Consider the following 17,365-nt stretch of genomic DNA (forward strand, 5'->3'; position numbering starts at 1 on the left):
CACAGACGCTGCAAGGCGGAGTTACTGCTGGATCTGTGGGTAGAGGTGCGTGGTGTCAGTTCCTCCAGCGAGACGGCAAAGTGGGGTGCGTAGAAAATCGTGGGTTTCCAAGGAAGGGAGGGGGAGAAGAGACTCAGAAGCCGGTCCTGCAAGTGCTGGGATACCGGGCGGTGTTTCGCACCCCCTCGGGGCGCTTCCTGAAGAGGCCTGGAGGCTGTCCCGCTGTAATTGAGCCGTGGAATTCAATAGGGGAGGTAATGGCTCGCACCCCGTGTGAGAAGTTTAAGGATTAAGTTCGCATCTGCCGCGTGGGATTTTTTTTCCTCCTAGGGCAGATCCTTGGGGAACTGAGTTAGTTGGTAAAGGAACACATGATCTGGTGACCTGGCTTCTCCCTTTTTTTCTTTTTCTTCTCCCCCCTTTTTCTTTCTTTCTTTCTTTTTTCTTCTTCTTCTTCTTCTCCCCCCTTTTTCTTTCTTTTTCTTCTTCTTCTTCTTCCCTTTTTTTTTTTTACCCGGGAGCTTTAGCTCTGTCCCTTTGCTCTAGCTCTTCTGTGAAAAGAGATGGCCTCACCATCCCTTTCAGAGCTACCATTCTGTGATTCCTGCTTCCCAGGATCGTATCTTTTATCATTAGCCCAGGTGGGAATAGAAATCTTGTGACTCATGTTCTAAACCTGGTTTGGGTACGCGGGCGTACTTAGGTGGCTTGCTTTCTTTTGGGTCGACTCGGGTAGCATTTGCAAGAAGCATTAATGTTCCAATAGGCTCATTTTAATTTTGTTAAAAATCAGAATAACTGTATGTCTTGTTAACGTTAGCCCTATGTTTTTCATAGACTTAACTCTTTAATCTGACATTTAACATTTTGTCTCATTTCAGAGGCAAATCTCCAAAGTATATTGAAGTCGGTGCTTTCGAATTTATTGTCACCTTATCTCTTTTATTAGCATTTTAAAGGTCATCACCTTCTGACTTGGAAAAGATGGTCAACGTCTTGAAAGGAGTGCTGATAGAATGGTTAGTAGTTTTGATACTTAATGAAATTTAAATCTCCATGTTGAATCTTGATGTATGTATACCTCCTCTAAAATCCATGTTTTTGTTTTAAGATCTAAACGAATCAAGTCTTTCAACTTTCTTAACTTCATTTTTCTTATATAACAAGTGGAACAGATTTTGTTGGTATATTTCTTTCCTGTGCCAGATTTCAGTGTCTCTGGCCAGTGGCATAAGTGGCATTATTTCCAACACGTTTTGGTCAGGGGAAGTGTATTTTTTTTAATGTTTATTTTTGAGAGAGACAGATACAGAGCGCGAGTGGGAAAGAGGGAGACACAGAATCCTAAGCAGGCTCCAGGCTCTGAGCTGTCAGCACAGAGCCCTATGTGGGGCTCCAACCCAAGAACTGTGCGATCTTGACCTGAGCCAAAGTCAGCCGCTTAACTGAGCCAGCCAGGTGCCTCCAGGGAAGGTGTATTTTTTAGATCAACACTCTTTGGAGGAGCAGTACTTGCATTGTCATCCCACCCTCAGGGATTGACTAGAATTTAGGGTCTGCCTGAGTCTCCACCATCACAAACTATGGTCTTGAAAGAGTAAGAAAGTCAAGAGTCAATTGAAGGTTTCTTAAACGAGGCACACATTCCAAAGAAGAAACTAGAAACCTTAATGAGCGGCATTGAATTTCAAAGCAGGCTATCTAGGGCCAAGTACCACGGCCTGAAGACCTCTACTACCGGACCAGTTCTTGCTCTGTCTCCACTTGTTTGTGATGCTAAGGCTGGGGGAGGAGCAAAGCCAAACCCTAGGATACTTGCGGCATCAAAGCAGCTTTGTCCTATAGAAATACAACGTGAGCCACACACGTTGTCTTAAATTTTCTATTAGCCACGGTCAGAGTAAATTGAAACAGGTGAAATTAATACATTTTATTTAACCCAGTGTATCCAAACTATTTCAACGTGTCCTAAATCGTCAAAGTTGATTAAGATTTCAAAATCGTGCTAGGTCTTTTTTCATACGGCCGTGTGTAGTTTACTTTCTGCAGCCCAAATCACAGGCTGGCCACATTTCAAGTGCTCAGTGGTGAGCAGTGCTGGTTGATTTAATGTTTGGAATAAAGGAGACAACAAGCATAGAAGAAAAGAACCACTGACGTGGGAGGGAAGCTAAGAGGGGATGTTTAATGAAGGTGAGTGGGCCTGAGAGAGAATAAGGTGAAGACACTGGAAGTCAGTGATTTTCCTAGTATCTTCTTTTTTTAATTTAATCTATTTATTTGAGAGCATGCGCACACCAGTGGGGGCGAGGCTGAGGGAGAGAGTGATAAAGACTCTTAAGAAGGCTCTACCCTGAGCGGGGAGCCCTACTTGGGGTTCTGTCTCAGGACTGTGAGATCATAACATGAACCTAAATCAAGAGTCAGACCTTTAATTGACTGAGCCACCCAGGCAACGTTTTTTTGTTGGTTTGTTTTGTTTTAAGATGAGAGCTGTTTTAGTGGAAATGTGAGATAGATGCCAGATTGGAGTACTTTGAAAAGGGAAAGGAAGATGAGGAAGTGGAGAATCTTCAGAGAAGTTTTGTTGTAATAATAAGCAAAGGAATGGAGAACTGGATTGAAAGCTGAAGAGGGATATGGTAAGGGAATCTGGTTCTTGTTATTTTGGTTTTAATGGAGAGAATAGAATTTATGTTGATGAGAACAAACTACTCACAGAGGAGAGGTGTTCACTGAGGAAAGCAAGGGGACAGGATCTAGGTCCCATAAGTTCTAAACACAAAGTGCTGTTTTCTTTTGGAAAATACTTTTAAGCTAGTTTTTTTGTATTGTATGTTTCTTAAAACTTTGTCATAATTGGGGCACCTGGCTGGCTCAGTTGGTTAAGCGTCTGACTTCGGCTCAGGTCATGGTCTCACGTTCATGGGTTTGAGCCCCACGTCAAGCTCCGTGCTGTTTGAGCCTGCTTAGGATTCTCTCACTCTTTCTCCCTCTGCCCCTCCCCCACTGTGCGCTCTCATCACTCTCTCTCTCAAAATAAATAAATTTTTAAAAATTTTCTTCGTTAATTATAAAAACATTCTCCTGGTTGGTCTTTCAATGCTACTGTTTTTTAACACAGAGGATACGGTGTCTAAATGTGGTGTCTGTCCAGTCAGATGGGAGCCCCCACATGTGGGGCGACGACCGAGTGGAAGCCAATGGCGCAGGGGATGGAAATTCACCCAAGACAGAACAAAGGAGATAGAAGTTTATGGAATACACTGCACGGGAGCAGCAAGCAGAGAGAGTGAAGGCTGTTTTTAAAGGAGGAAGATGAGGTGTGGGGATGGGAACCGAACGAATTCTCTCTCCCCTTTTTGGTAACTATGCCTGGTTGTAAGTAGCCCATTGGTCAGTTAGGGCCTCTGGATATTTTGAGGTGGATCTCCTGATGGGCCTGTTTGTATTCAGATGGTCTCTGTGAGCCCTTTCCACATTCCATCTCTCAGGCCTATTTGCCTAAAAGCGTCTGCAGAGTCATACAGCATACACATACATACAGCGTCAGCTGTCCGCTTTTCCCCTTTTGTTTCTTCCAATTTTAAGTTTGATCTCCACCCCTGGATTTGATAAATCTTAACTTCTCTCTTGTCGGATTTTTGTATTTTAGTTTTTGTTGATGTGCAAAATTTCATTTATCTAGAATTTATTGGGAGGAAGGGCATGTTAGGCAAAGATTTGAATTTGCCTTTTTTTTTTTTTTTTTTAGCTGAACATGTGTTTCACACCATTCATTCCCTTCTCTAATGATACCCCTTTTATCACATTGTTTCACTCTCCCTGCTACTTTTCCTTAATCCTGTCCACATCCCTTCTTTTCTTTGTCATTGCTGCCTATTCAAGAATAATCTCAGGAGGCGCCTGGGTGCCTCAGTCAAGTTAAGCGTCTGACTTTGGCTTGGGTCATGATCTCCTGGTGGTTCGTGAGGTTAGAGCCCCGCGTGGGGCTCCCTTCTGTCATCACGGAACCCACTTCAGAGCCTCATTCACCCTTTCTCTCTGCCCCTCCCCCACTCAGCAAGCTCTTCTCTCTCTCCCTCTCTCAAAAATAAGTATTAAAAAATTAAGAAAGAATACCTCAGAATAATTTAGTGTGTTTCCAAAATAATATTTTTGGCCTGATGGTTAAGATTGTGTTAGATCTATATTTTAATTTGAAAAAATAAGGCTGGACTGCATTTTAAAGAGCAGAATCCTGGGAGGCTCATTAAGATCTCAGTGGTAGGCTTTCACTGTAGCCTTGAGGACCTAGTATAAATTTGTAAGAGGACCTGAAGTGTTAGTTTTCTTTCCTATTGGCTGAGCTCTCTGCCCAGTTTGCTGTCATGGAACCAAGCCTCAATTCTACGTAGGCTCTAATGGCCCCTCTATCACTCTGCTCTTCTGTGTAATCCCCAGACTAACAGCAACAGCATCATCTGGAACTTGTTAGAAATGCAAAGTCTCAGACCTCGCTCCAAGTCTCCTAAATCAGAATTGTGCATGCAAAGATACTTGTTAAAAGGCATTTAAAGTTTGGGAAGAGAAGCACTTAACTGGCCTAAGTCTGATAATGAGTTTTCCTATGGAGAATTGTTTTGCACCAAAACTACTAAAGTTTTATTTTGCCGATGGACACTGTCCTTGCAAAACTTGAATTTTTTCCTTTAAGGTGAATTCCAAAGTGTAGCCTGCACAATTTTTCAAGAGGGTTACTGTCTTCCCAAAGATAGAAATCTTCCAAAAAGACTCCAGGCTTAAGAAATAATAGGTTTATAAAGGGCATGGTCAGGGCTGATGGAAACTCCACAATCACGTGTCCGTGTCGGGACAGTAACTGGAAAAGTCCTTCAGTTTCCCTCATGTCTGTATTTGATGCCAAAAAGAAGATTCTTAGTAATATAGTATTAGCATAAGTCTGTTTACTTCATAATACCCATGGATTGTGTGGGGCCTGTAGGTGTGTGGAGTACAGAATCTCATAGGTCTAGAGTTCATAGGCAAACCACTCAAGAATTTCTTAAAACTACTTTCATTGTTGCAGTGATTCTTTCCAAATTCCAGCCACATCACCATACGTGGTCATCTATAATGGCATGGATAGCGCTGTTCCACATATTCTGTTCAGGCAGCCGGCAAAATACTTCTCAGCCATGTAGGGCCTCATTCAAGAAGGGAGTCTTAATTTGACATCTGTCTTAGAATGGCTGAACTTCGTGCCCCATTTAAATTTCACCTCTGTCAGTTCCTTTCAACTGATTTGGAGTCTCTAATAAATGAAGCAAATAAGTCAGATTATGGTGGTGGCCATTAGGCCCAACTCTATGAATTGAAAAATCAAGGTGCTAGGATATAAGAAGATTCTTTCCTCACAAAGTTTATCAACTGCCAAAATCTAAAGCTAAATTGAAATTTTTTGTTGACAAATTTGTGTTTTTATGTATCAGTGAGGTTGGTGAAAACTTCCTCTTTGTTGGGGTCCACCACTGTCAACTGCCAGCCTCACACTAAGCATTTCCCAAATCTAGCCAACCAGAGCGGTACTGAAGCAAGCAGCCTGTGTCCAACAAATGGCCTCGTCCAGTTGCAGGTGCCAGAGCAGACCTCTGGGGCGACCGTTATCTTGGTTACTGGGTGCGGCAAGTGCTTCAGCAAGATGATTTGTTATAAAGGTGCGATTCCCAACTAGCTTACAGCACAATAGCAAAGAATCTGAAGAAATAGTAGTTATTAGATTTACGGGTTCGGCTTCTAAACCTATACTGTTAGGAGAGCAATTAAGAACAAAAGCAAGGGGCGCCTGGGTGGCTCAGTCAGTTAAGCGTCCAGTTCTCAGTTTTGGCTCAGGTCATGTTCTCACGGTTTTGTGAATTTGAGCCCTGTGCCGGGCTCTGTGCTGACAGTGCAGAGTCTGCTTGGGATTCTCTCTCTCTCTCTCTCTCTCTCTCTCTCTCTCTCTCTCTCTCTGCGCCCCTCCCCACTCACATTGTCTCTGTCAAAATAAATAAACTTTAAAAAAGAACTAAGACAAAACTAGTCTTACCATTGTTCTGTTCTTTCGCAGCATTTATATATTTCTTGTGACCCTTTGCTTCTTAGAAGGGCCATATTCACAGAAGTTTCTTGGCTACCCAGAAGAGTGCCTAAACTATACATGGGCGATGCTTAGTAAATATTTGTGTACTGAATGAATTTTGTTAACATAATTGAGCCAAGGAATGTAATCTCAGCCTAAATCCCAGAGTATTAATGTTCCTTTAGAGCTTCTCTATTAGCACAGTGATAATAGTGGAGATAAGAATAGGTTCTGATAACTTGGATTCAAGTTTCAGTACAAAAAAGCTTTGTGCACCAGACCTCTTTTTTTGGCAAGTTACATCAAAGAGCTTTTAAATGAAGTGAATGTTGGCTTCCAGTCTTAGTTTTTAAAAAGCAGCTCTCACCGAGCTAACGATAGGGGTGATAGAAGCACAGTCTTTAAAAAGACCTAATACAGGGGCGCCTGGGTGGCGCAGTCGGTTAAGCGTCCGACTTCAGCCAGGTCACGATCTCGCGGTCTGTGAGTTCGAGCCCCGCGTCGGGCTCTGGGCTGATGGCTCAGAGCCTGGAGCCTGTTTCCGATTCTGTGTCTCCCTCTCTCTCTGCCCCTCCCCCGTTCATGCTCTGTCTCTCTCTGTCCCAAAAATAAATAAAAACGTTGAAAAAAAATAAATAAATAAAAAAAATAAAAAGACCTAATACAGAAAGCAATTTGTGATAGGTTTTTGAGCATTTATATGCTTTACCACAGTAATTCCCCTTCCAGAAGTTTATCCTAAGGAAGTGACCAGAACTGCAGATGAAAATGTAGGTGACTGAATGTGCTAATAAAACATGACGCCTTGAGGATGGAGCTAGCGAGTGTAATGTTAAGTGACATAAGTCCGAGAAAGACAAATGCCATGTGATTTCACTCCCATGTGAAATTTAAGGAAACAAATGAGCAAAAGGAAAAAAGACACAATCAAGAAATAGACTCTTAATTATAAAGAATTGATGGTGGTGGGCGTTAAGGAATGCTCTTGTGATGGGCACCAGGCATCGAATGGAAGTGTTGAATTGCTATACTGTACACCTGAAACTAATAGTATACTGCATTAACTGGAATTGAAAACTTAAAACATTGTGACTTTTTTCCTAATCGGATAATGTAGCTATTAAAATATTTGCAAACGTTTCAAGTGATCTGGGATGATGATATTGTGTGATACAGTGTTAAATAAAAAGGGCTGAATGCCTTCATGATGTAACACTGAACATTTACTGGTACCGTACTAAGCACTTGGTAATATTCTGTTCGTTCTCGCAACAACCCTATGAGATATAGGTATTATTATCCCCATTTTATAGATGCAGAAATTGAGCACAGAGAAATAAATTGCTCAGGGTTACACAGCTGCTAAGATTGGATTTTAAACCACAGTATTCTGGTTTCAGAACCCACGCAAATAAGCCTTATGTAATCTGTCTTTCTAACACAGAACTAAGCATTATGTCGTGTTAAGTTTTGTAAAAGGACTTGTGCATGTGCAGCCTTAGAATAATATCATATGTATTCACGGAATAATAATAGAACAACATTTTTGTACAAGCAAATCCTTTAATGGGGACAGAAGGGGGTCATTTGAACCTTTCTACCTATATCCTTTCACACACCCAGAAACTCTTGGCACTGTAATTGCTCTTCATTTGAGTATCTACCGTGAGCAAAGTGTTTTAGGTATAGTCTCTAATCCAGCAACCCTGCAACATAAGTGGCACTTCTCCATCTTACTACCTAGGACCCTAAGACATGGAGAGGGTTAGTGATTTTATAGATAATACATATTTTGTTTGACTGAGGTGGGGATTGGGCTTTGGCTGAGCCCAGTTTTCTTTAGTGTCTTGGCGTCTGTTTAACAATAAACCTCTTGTGTGTCCTATTGGGGACTTGGGACAGTCGTTCTGGTTGATGTAATGACTCCTGTGGTGGCCCTTTCTTTCTCTTAAGACCCTACTCATGGCAAGTGTAAGATTTTTAAGGAATTCTACCTTGTAGCTAATTATGATCAGGAAGGATTGTTTACCATTGACTGAGCCAATCTTAGTATTCTGATGGTATGAGCAGTGCTGACAATTCTGTGCAGGTGACCCGTGATTCTGTGATCTGTCGTATAGCTAACTACATCATCTAGGAGAGACTTCGCAATACTTTTTAGAATCACGTTTTATACTCAGGTTATGTAGGAAGGGGTTGATTGACATTTGCCCGTCACATCTCCAGGGCGGAGATACGTTTTTTTCTTGCTCACTAGCCCTGATCCCAGTTTTTTATTTTTTTTAACTTTTTTTTTTTAATGTTTATTTATTTTTGAGAAAGAGAGACAGCATGAGCGAAGGAGGGGAAGAGAGAGGGAGACACAGAATCCGAAGCAGGTTCCAGGCTCTGAGCTGTCAGCACAGAGTCCAATGCGGGGCTTGAACCCACAAACTGCGAAATCATGACCTGGGCCAAAGTCGGACGCTAACCAGCTGTGCTACCCAGGCCCCCCTGATCCCAGTTTTTTAACCGAGTATGTCTGTGGGCACTTGGGGGTTTTTTGCTTTGTTCTTACCAGCAGACTCTCCCATAGATTCTCTTCATGAGAAAGTGGAATAAATAACCCTGTATTCAGGCAAGATATTCCAGTCCCTCAGTGTTTCGTAACAAAGATCCCCTAAACTTTGAGTGTCCTTTTGAATCATTACAAATTATATTTTTTAGGTACATGTTTGAGAATTCAGTCTGAAATTGACAGCTTTCTGTTTCCTTTCAAAAAGTTTAATTGAGGCAATTAATAACAAATAGTCATTTCATTGTCTCACTGACCAGTGACTAAGTATCTCATTTGTCAGTTCGGAGCGTTTCCCCAGGTATGGGGAATGCCACTGGTGTTCAAGATGATTTGTAGTGGAACACAAAAGGGAGGGGGGAGAACACAAAAATAGTTTGTATATGACCAGTTTAATTAAAAAAACACATCAGGATGACTGATGATTCATACCAGATCAAGTTAGGCTTAAAAGTTGATTTAGGGGTGCCTGGGTGGCTCAGTCAGTTAAGCGTCTGACTTCGGTCCACATCATGATCTCACTGTCCATGAGTTCAAGCCCCACGTCATGCTTGTGCTGACAGCCCTGAGCCTGGAACCTGCTTCAGATCCTGTGTCTCCTTCTCTCTCTGCCCCTCCCCCGCTTGTGCTCTGTCTCTATTCCTCAAAAATAAATAAATGTTTAAAAAAAATTTTTTTTAAGTTGCTTTAAAAGCAATTTAGAGAAAAAATAATATGTAATGCAGGTGTTACAAGAGCTGACTAAAATAGCAGGGATGGTATGCAAATGGCAAAAATTTTGAAAACACCAGCGTGCTGAATCAGAGCACAGACGTGAGCTCCCCTGACACTTCTTAGTTTCAGTTGTTTGGGGTTCACTTCGTTGAAATAATGTAAATTTATTTCATCTAGAAGATTTCTGGGGATCTATTAGTCTTTATAACCACTTAACCTTTGCTATCTCTAAAACCTCTTAGAGCAGCCAATTACTAGAATAAATTGGTGTCCTCTGTGAATGTGCTGAGCTCAGACAGTAACAAGGTAATCTATCACATTTGGACCCGAAATCTATTTTAAATTGTTCTGTTGTGTGAAGAGTATCCTTCAAAGAAGCCTCTGAATGATTTTAATTGAAAGTACTGAGATCTGCGGCAACTGGGTGGCTCAGTCGGTTGAGTGTCTGACTCAGCGTAGGCTCCTGATCTCTTGGTCATGAGTTCCAGCCCCGTGTCAGGCTCCATGCTGGATGGCAAGCCCGCTTAGGGGTCTGTCTCTCCCTCCTCGGCCTCTCTCAAAAAGAAAGAAAATACTGAGATTCTTGTGGGACCTGAGGGTAAAATGGGCACCAGGGCCTCCATGTGAGAGATGAGAGTGAGTCTTCCTGTCCCCTGATGGCAGAGGGAGAAGGGAGAGACGGGAAATGGCCCAGCTGCAGAACACTAAAGCCGATTATTTCTGTCTGTCCCTCACCCCCGTCTATTAAGTGAGTCCTCTTTTATTCCCCACTCCCCTTTTATTTGTATGGGCAAGGAAACGTTTAGGGAAACAACACAGTTTTTAAAAACAATGGCATTATAGAGACACTGAAGCTTTGATTTCCCTGTTCTGTAAACCTCCTCGATTCCATTTCTTTTTTTAAAATTTTTTTTTTCAACGTTTATTTATTTTTGGGACAGAGAGAGACAGAGCATGAACGGGGGAGGGGCAGAGAGAGAGGGAGACACAGAATCGGAAACAGGCTCCAGGCTCCGAGCCATCAGCCCAGAGCCTGACGCGGGGCTCGAACTCACGGACCGCGAGATCGTGACCTGGCTGAAGTCGGACGCTTAACCGACTGCGCCACCCAGGCGCCCCTCGATTCCATTTCTGTAATTGCAACTGAGAGAACCCTGTTAAACCTGCTTGTTACTCCCTGCCGCCCCTCCTCCCCTTCTTTCTAGAATTGCTTTTTTGTGTTTTGTTTTGTTTTGTTTTGTTTTGTTTTTTGAGAGACAGAGCATGAGCATGAGCAGGGGAGGGGCAGAGAGAGGGAGACACAGAATCCGAAGTGGGCTCCAGGCCCTGCGTTGTCAGCACAGAGCCGGACGTGGGGCTCAAACCCATGAACCATAAGATCTTGACCTGAGCCGAAGTCAGACAGATACTCAACGGACTGAGCCACCAGCGCCCTAGACTTACTCTTTAAGCCCTTTTTAACTTTGTTTCACAGCCTTTTTGTCAGTCATTGGTAATTTGTCTACCTCAGTGAGATTTTTCAATGTACAACATATTAACTGGTTTACAAAAATTTCTTGATCTGTGTAATTGCCAAAATTAGGGAATTCCTGGAAATGTGCAATTTATCTGTATCTGCTTAAATCCGTGACTATTACATTATCTTTCTAGAAGACCCCGCTCTGACACATCCACATCTGCCTGTTGTTGGCCTTCAGTCTTGTGTCTCTACCTGCCCTGAGACCCTCATTCTCATACTCTTTAGCCCTACTTTTCCTGTTTTCAGTCACCCAGAAAGCCACAGATTTCCAGGCCACCCCTCATCCCTGTGACACTCAATACCTGCAGCTCTGTCATCTGCTTTTTCCCCACCTCCACCCCTCTGAACCCTAGCCACGCAGGAGCCCCTGTGTCTTCCAGCCCCCTGTTTCTGTCTCACTGTGGGAGCACGAGCTTTCTCCTGAGCACACCACTTCTCCCACAACCCTCCCAAGCATTGACTCCTCTGTGGTACCTCATGTACCATTGGGGCCAGGAAACTGGATAGGTATCTGCCTTATTCCTCCTTGCCACTTCAGACATGGCGACTTGTCTTCATAGAAACCCACAGCTCTCACCATCAGAGGACCCCGTTCACTAACCCTCCCCCATGTGATCATGTGCACACACCCACGTCTTTCCCTTCAAGGCTTTTCCGTGAAGGCTGTCACTGTTGAGTAGCTCTCCTCTGCGCATTTTGGTAATTTCAGTATCCACGTGGATCGTCCCCTCAATACCCTGACTTCTCAGTCTCCTGACCTCCTGTTCCCAAGCCTGTCCTCCACCCTGTCCCAGCCTTTCTCGCTGCCGTGGGTGGCCCTCATCTGTCCCTGCCAGTATTGCCCTCCCTTCACTCTCTCCACTTCGGGCGTCTCCCTGACCTCCACCCCTTCTTGCCCATTCACTCCCTCTAATGCCCTCGCTCTAATTTCTTCAGCTCTGCCAGGCCTGCGGTCTGTTGATCTCCCGCCTTCCCCTGACCTTCCCAGCAGCACCCCACGTCCTCCTCAGCCCGCTGAGGCTCCACGGTTCCGGGCCGCATTTGTTCCTTCAATTAAAGACCATCAGCTCCCTTGCCTCTCTCTCACACTAACCAAATGTGATTCTGTCCCACTCTGCACCTGCTCTGAACCTTTACCTCCACGGCTTTAAATTCACGACTCCTAAACTCATGTGGACCCTTAATGCTAGCCGGCAAATCCCTGTTTCTTAGTCTTTTTACTGTCCCCCTTTTAATACAGCTGTTCTACTTCATCAAATTCAAGATTTTGGTAGTTGTATTTTTTTTTATTTTTTTATTTTATTTCTGAGAGAGGATGTGAGCAGGGGAGGGGCAGAGACAGATAGAGACACAGAATCCGAAGCAGGCTCCAGGCTCTGAGCTGTCAGCACAGAGCCCGATGCGGGGCTAGAACCCACGAACCGTGAGATCATGACCTGAGCCAAAGTCAGACACTCAACCAGCTGAGCCACCCAGGTGCCCCAAGATTTCAGTAGTTTTAAAACTTACTGGTATTTTTTGTGCCTCCAAGAAAAATCACTACCAGGTATACTGTATCATGCCATTGATTGCAAGAGTCATCTTGATTTTGGAGATGCTAAAATGTGGGGGGAAATGTACTTCTTAGAATAGACGAATGTGGTACTTCATACCTTCAACTTTTTTACCTCCAAAAACTCTCCTGTTTCATTGCAAAAATACAGGAAAAGCAATTGGGAGAGAAAGTCGGCAAGTATGTCCCATTGATCTGTGCGCATATACTCTTCCCTTCCCCCCACTGGCTATGATGAAGTATCCATTCTCCTGTCTTAAGCCAGCTTCTCTACTTGGGAACTGGACCCCATCCCTTCTTGCCTATTTCAGGACAGCTTTCCAGCAGCCTTCCTCCTCCTCCTGCTCTAGTAATTTTTCCTTCTCTACTGAATCATTCCCATCAGCATTCTAAACATGTTGTGATACCCGCCCACCCCCACCCCCATCCCCACCCCCGGAAGGAGGTGAGCAAAACCTATCGATTCCCATATCCTTTTCCAGCTGCCGCTCTATTTCCCGCTCTCTGAAAAAGAATTTCTTGGAAGACTTGTCTAAATTCACTTTCTCTGATTTCTGTCCTGTGACTCCACTGAACATGTTCTTGCCAAGGTCTGGTAGTCAAGTTTCAATCCTTATTTCCTGTACCTGTCTGTTACCAGCACCTATTACGGTGGATCACCTCTTCTCCCCAAATGTCCTTTGTTCACTTACCTTGCAGAACTCAGGGCTTTCTTCCTGCCTCTGCACTCACTCCTTTCCAGTCGGCTTTGCTGATTTGTCCTTTTCCTGCTAACCTCTTGACGTTGGGGAGTCTGGGGCTTGGTCCATGTTCTTTTCTCTGTTGCTGTGTTCACTTCCTTGTTGGGGTTTGATGACTGACTTTTGCTCTTCAGTCCAGACTTTGCTACTGAAATCCGGAATCGTATGCCCACTTTCCTACGCAGTTTTGCGCTTGGGTGCCAACCTATCTCAAGTGCAACGTGCCTCAAACCCACTCTTGATGTTCCCAGCACACCTGTTCTTCCTACTTCCTCATCTCACTAAAAGGCAACTCCATTTTTTTCATTTGCTCTGACCAAAAATGTTGGGAGTCCCCTTAATTCTTCTCTTTCAAAGTCGGAGTCTAGTCTCAGCAAATTATGTTGGCTTTACGTTCAACGTATGTCTAGAATGCAACCGCTTCTCATCTCCCCGTTACCACTTCCAAACCATTATCATCTCTTGCCTGGGTTACCGCATTCACCTTCTGATCGGTCTCCCTGTTTGCACCCTTGCCTCCACCACTACCACCACCCCAAGTCTTTTCTCAACCCCACAGGCTGTATGATCCTTCCTTTTCAAATTTAAGTCAGTTGGGGGCACCCGGGTGGCTCGGTCAGTTGACCTTCTGACTTCGGCTCAGGTCATGATATTGCGGTTTGTGGGTTTGAGCCCCACGTCAGGCTCTGTGCTGACAGCTCAGGTCTGAAGCTTTGTGCTTCGGATTCTGTGTTTCTCAGTGTCTCTACTCCTCCCCCACTCAAGCTCTGTCTCTCAAAAATAAACATTAAAAATATTTTAAAAAGTAAAATTTAAGTCAGTTTGGGGGCACCTGGGTAGCCCAGTCAGTTAAGTGTCTGACTCTTGATTTCAGCTCAGGTCATGATCTCATGGTCGTGAGATGGAGCCCTGTGTTGGGCTCTGTGCTGGATGTGGGGCCTGCTTAGGATCCTCTCTCTCCCTCTCCTCCAGTCCTTCCCCACCTGCTCATGCATGGACTCGCTCTCTCGTTCCAAAAAATAATAATAAAACTTAAGTCAGTTTGCAAGTTAAATCATGTCTCCCAGTAAAAGCCAGAGTTGCTAAAATCACCTCTGAGGCCCTTTGTGATCTGGCCCAGCTACAGCGAACTTGGTGACCTCATCTCCCACTTCTGTTCCCTTTAGTCACCGCACTCCAACCTCTGTGGCCTTGCTGTTTCTCTCTGCCTGAGTCACGTGGCTCACTCACTACCTCCTCCTGGTGTTTGTTCAGATGTCACCTGCTCAGTCAGGCCTTCCCTGCCTCCCCTGTTTGAACTTGGGAGTCTCGCAGTTTCATGACTACCAGTTCTCATCCCGCTTCCCTATTTTGTGCATGTGCAGTATCGTAGCACTACTGGTAAATGTAAGCTCTAGTAACAGGGAGGGTTCTTTTTTTTTTTTTTTTTTTTTTAACTTTTAAGTAGGCTTCATGCCCATCATGGGGCTTGAACTCATGACGCTGAGATCAAGAGTCACGTACACTACCGACTTAGCCAGACAGGCACCCCAACAGGAGAGTGCTGGATTGTTTTGTCACTGCTGAATCCCCAGGACCAGAATAGGGTCTAGCATATGACAGGTGCTGAGTAAATATTTATTGAATGAGTGTGTGAACTTTAGCAAATTTACATCTGAACCAATTGATTCTGCATGTTAATATGGTCATTCCAATACTTTAACCATAGACTGTAACTGAATTTTGCCAAATCTGTGTGGACAAGTGTAACTTAAGTGTTCTGAACCTAAGCCTAAGATGACAGACATACTAGAAACTAATTTTAAAATCTGTGTCAGTTTTGGAGCGTCTGGGTGGCTCAGTTGGTTAAGCATCCGACTTCTGCTCAGGTCATGACCTTATGGTTCGTGAGTTCGAGCCCCACATCAGACTCTGCACTGATAGTGTGGAGCCTGCTTGGGTGTCTGTCTGTCTGTCTGTCTCTCTCTCTCTCTCAATAAATAAAATAAATAAATAAATACACTTTAAAAACTAAAATCTGTGTCAGATCTGATAAGGGCAGACCTATTTATTCACATCATTTTACATTGTAAAATGTTCATAAAATCATTGTAATGGTAAGTTACTAAAAATAATTAAGAAAATCATCTTTTCAGGAAGACTTGGCTTTATTAATAGGTAATACACCATGAACCATACCCATTTAGTGACTGAAATAAATCCTTTACTTTTGTTAGTTTCGCTCACACCTGGTTTGTACTTGAAGGAATTAAAATTCAGTTTTGTTTTCAGGAAATTACACTGACCCTTTTTGAATTAAAGCATCTTTGCAATTGATGTTGTTATTCCTCAATAAACCAAAAGAGTTTGTAAAGTTACATCTTCTCTAAGATTTGAAAACTGTATGCAGCTTGACATTTTCATGTTCAATTTTTGCTAAATACATTGTACATTAGGTCTAAAGGGTGTCCCTTTTGTGTGATTCAGAGCTTTTATGACAGATATGTTTCTGTAAATCCAAGACATTATATCCCTTTTTCCTTTGTGACTTACTCTATTCATTACGGAGTGAAAACCACAAATAAATAGAATTAAATTTGGATCTCTTTGAGCTCAGTATTTTCTAGGAGATTTTGGTAGGATTTCCCTTAAAGATTCTGAATGATAGTTCAGACTTACAAAGTTTAAAATTTTAAGGAAGAAAAATAACTTGGGCACCTGCTGCAAGCCAGAGCCTATTCTTGGCATTATTCTGTAATTTTCATAACTGCCCTGTAGCCTCATTTTGAGGCTTTGGGAGATTAAATACATATTAGGGTCACACAAGTAAGTGATAGAGCTGAGACTGAATGCAGTTCTGACTTTTGCAAAGTGACTGGTTTTGTAAATAAATTTTTCACTGGCAAGGTAGTGAAAATCCTTTGGCTTCTTAAAAGTCATGGTCATGGGCAAGTAAGGAAATTCATTTTTTCAATCCGTGAAGGGAGCTGTGACTCTTTGGCCCTGTTAACTACCAAGCTTTGAACATTATTTTTCACTTGTAAGTGACAAACTACTCTTTTAAAATCTTATCATCGGTCTCTTTGTCTAAAACTTGAACCAGCAGTTCTAAAATGAAGCTATGTCTACAGATCATTAGTGCTTGAGAGGGAGTGAGGAATTGAGTTAACAGTTTAGAACTTATAAATTATCCTAAAAATTCTACAGGCCCAATTCTAGTTGTTCCCGTGAAATTTGACAACAGGGCGTCTCATCTTTATGTGTTTTCTCTGCAGTGACCCAGCCATGAAGCAGTTCTTGCTGTACTTGGATGAATCAAATGCCCTAGGAAAGAAGTTCATCATTCAAGACATTGATGACACTCATGTCTTCGTTATAGCAGAGTTGGTTAATGTCCTCCAGGAGCGAGTGGGTGAATTAATGGACCAAAATGCCTTTTCTCTTACTCAGAAGTGAAAATACTCAATATTGACCACTTAGGAATCATAAGTAACAAATGTGAGAGACTGTCACCATTCAGTGTCCTATGTGACAGATTAAACTTAGTTGCTTAGATGCATGTTACAGGAAAACCTATGATGTCATTCGTTCAGAAAAAAGCCCCTGAACAGATTTTCCTCTTCTGTTTTTTTTAGTACGTGTACCCTAGAATGTAAAAAAAGAAAGAAAGAAAAGTTTTAATGCTTGTCTGTGATTTGCCTTTTATTATCCTACATTAAAATATTAATGTAAGTGGTTTTCCTACCTTTTTAATACATTAAGAATATGATGGAATATGCTTTTAAATCATACCTAACTGTTTCACTTGTTCCTGTTAATAATTGTGGGGTTTTGTAGTGTGGGTGTGGTTTGTCCTGTTCTAATTAGAAACTTCACAGATTATTTAGATAAATATGCCACGGTGGGACCTTGGGTAATATTTATGTCTTGCAAGTAATGCCTGCATACCGGCCAGCTGTCTTGGTGAAGAAGATGGGGAAGAGAACCATATAATGTTAATGTGAACTACACTTCGCGTTTCCCTAAAAATACAGCGTTTTAAAAGTGCAAAGGGTGAGAGATAACCAGATGAGAAAGGGACCTGTTGCTCTGCAAGCTTTAGTTTTTCCTTGTTCAAACTTTTTTGGTCACATTTTCCTTTCCCATCATGGCAAGTGTTTTGTTTAAAGAAATCAGTTTTATTTGTGCCTTATTTCCTATGAGAATC

The 17,365-nt window shown here is 42.8% G+C and overlaps 1 protein-coding gene across 5 annotated transcripts; it reads left to right on the plus strand.

Annotated features, from left to right (window-relative positions):
- Positions 1 to 16,947, plus strand: GTF2H5 (general transcription factor IIH subunit 5). Of its 5 annotated transcripts, none has more exons than XM_030316697.1 (3): positions 1 to 45; positions 950 to 1,019; positions 16,434 to 16,947. In XM_030316697.1, the coding sequence occupies exons 2-3, from the start codon at positions 985 to 987 to the stop codon at positions 16,612 to 16,614; spliced, it is 216 nt and encodes a 71-aa protein (XP_030172557.1). In that variant the 5' UTR covers positions 1 to 45; positions 950 to 984; the 3' UTR covers positions 16,615 to 16,947. The 5 variants fall into 5 exon arrangements, with proteins under 5 accessions (XP_030172557.1, XP_030172555.1, XP_030172556.1 ...); XM_030316695.1 differs by having other exon boundaries at positions 3 to 85; XM_030316696.1 differs by lacking the exon at positions 1 to 45 and adding an exon at positions 108 to 254.
- Positions 16,948 to 17,365: the final 418 nt, after the last annotated feature.

The sequence above is a fragment of the Lynx canadensis genome, chromosome B2 (genome assembly GCF_007474595.2).
Source record: "Lynx canadensis isolate LIC74 chromosome B2, mLynCan4.pri.v2, whole genome shotgun sequence".
Taxonomy (NCBI): Eukaryota; Metazoa; Chordata; class Mammalia; order Carnivora; family Felidae; genus Lynx; species Lynx canadensis.

What these genes read in the sequence shown, in the direction of transcription:
- GTF2H5 (XM_030316694.1), top strand. Translation starts at nt 3,319, where the DNA reads ATGAGGTGTGGGGATGGGAACCGAACGAATTCTCTCTCCCCTTTTTG. An exon ending in AATTCTCTCTCCCCTTTTTG is followed by an intron (nt 3,366 to 16,433) that starts GTAACTATGCCT and finishes TTTTCTCTGCAG; the next exon opens with TGACCCAGCCATGAAGCAGT.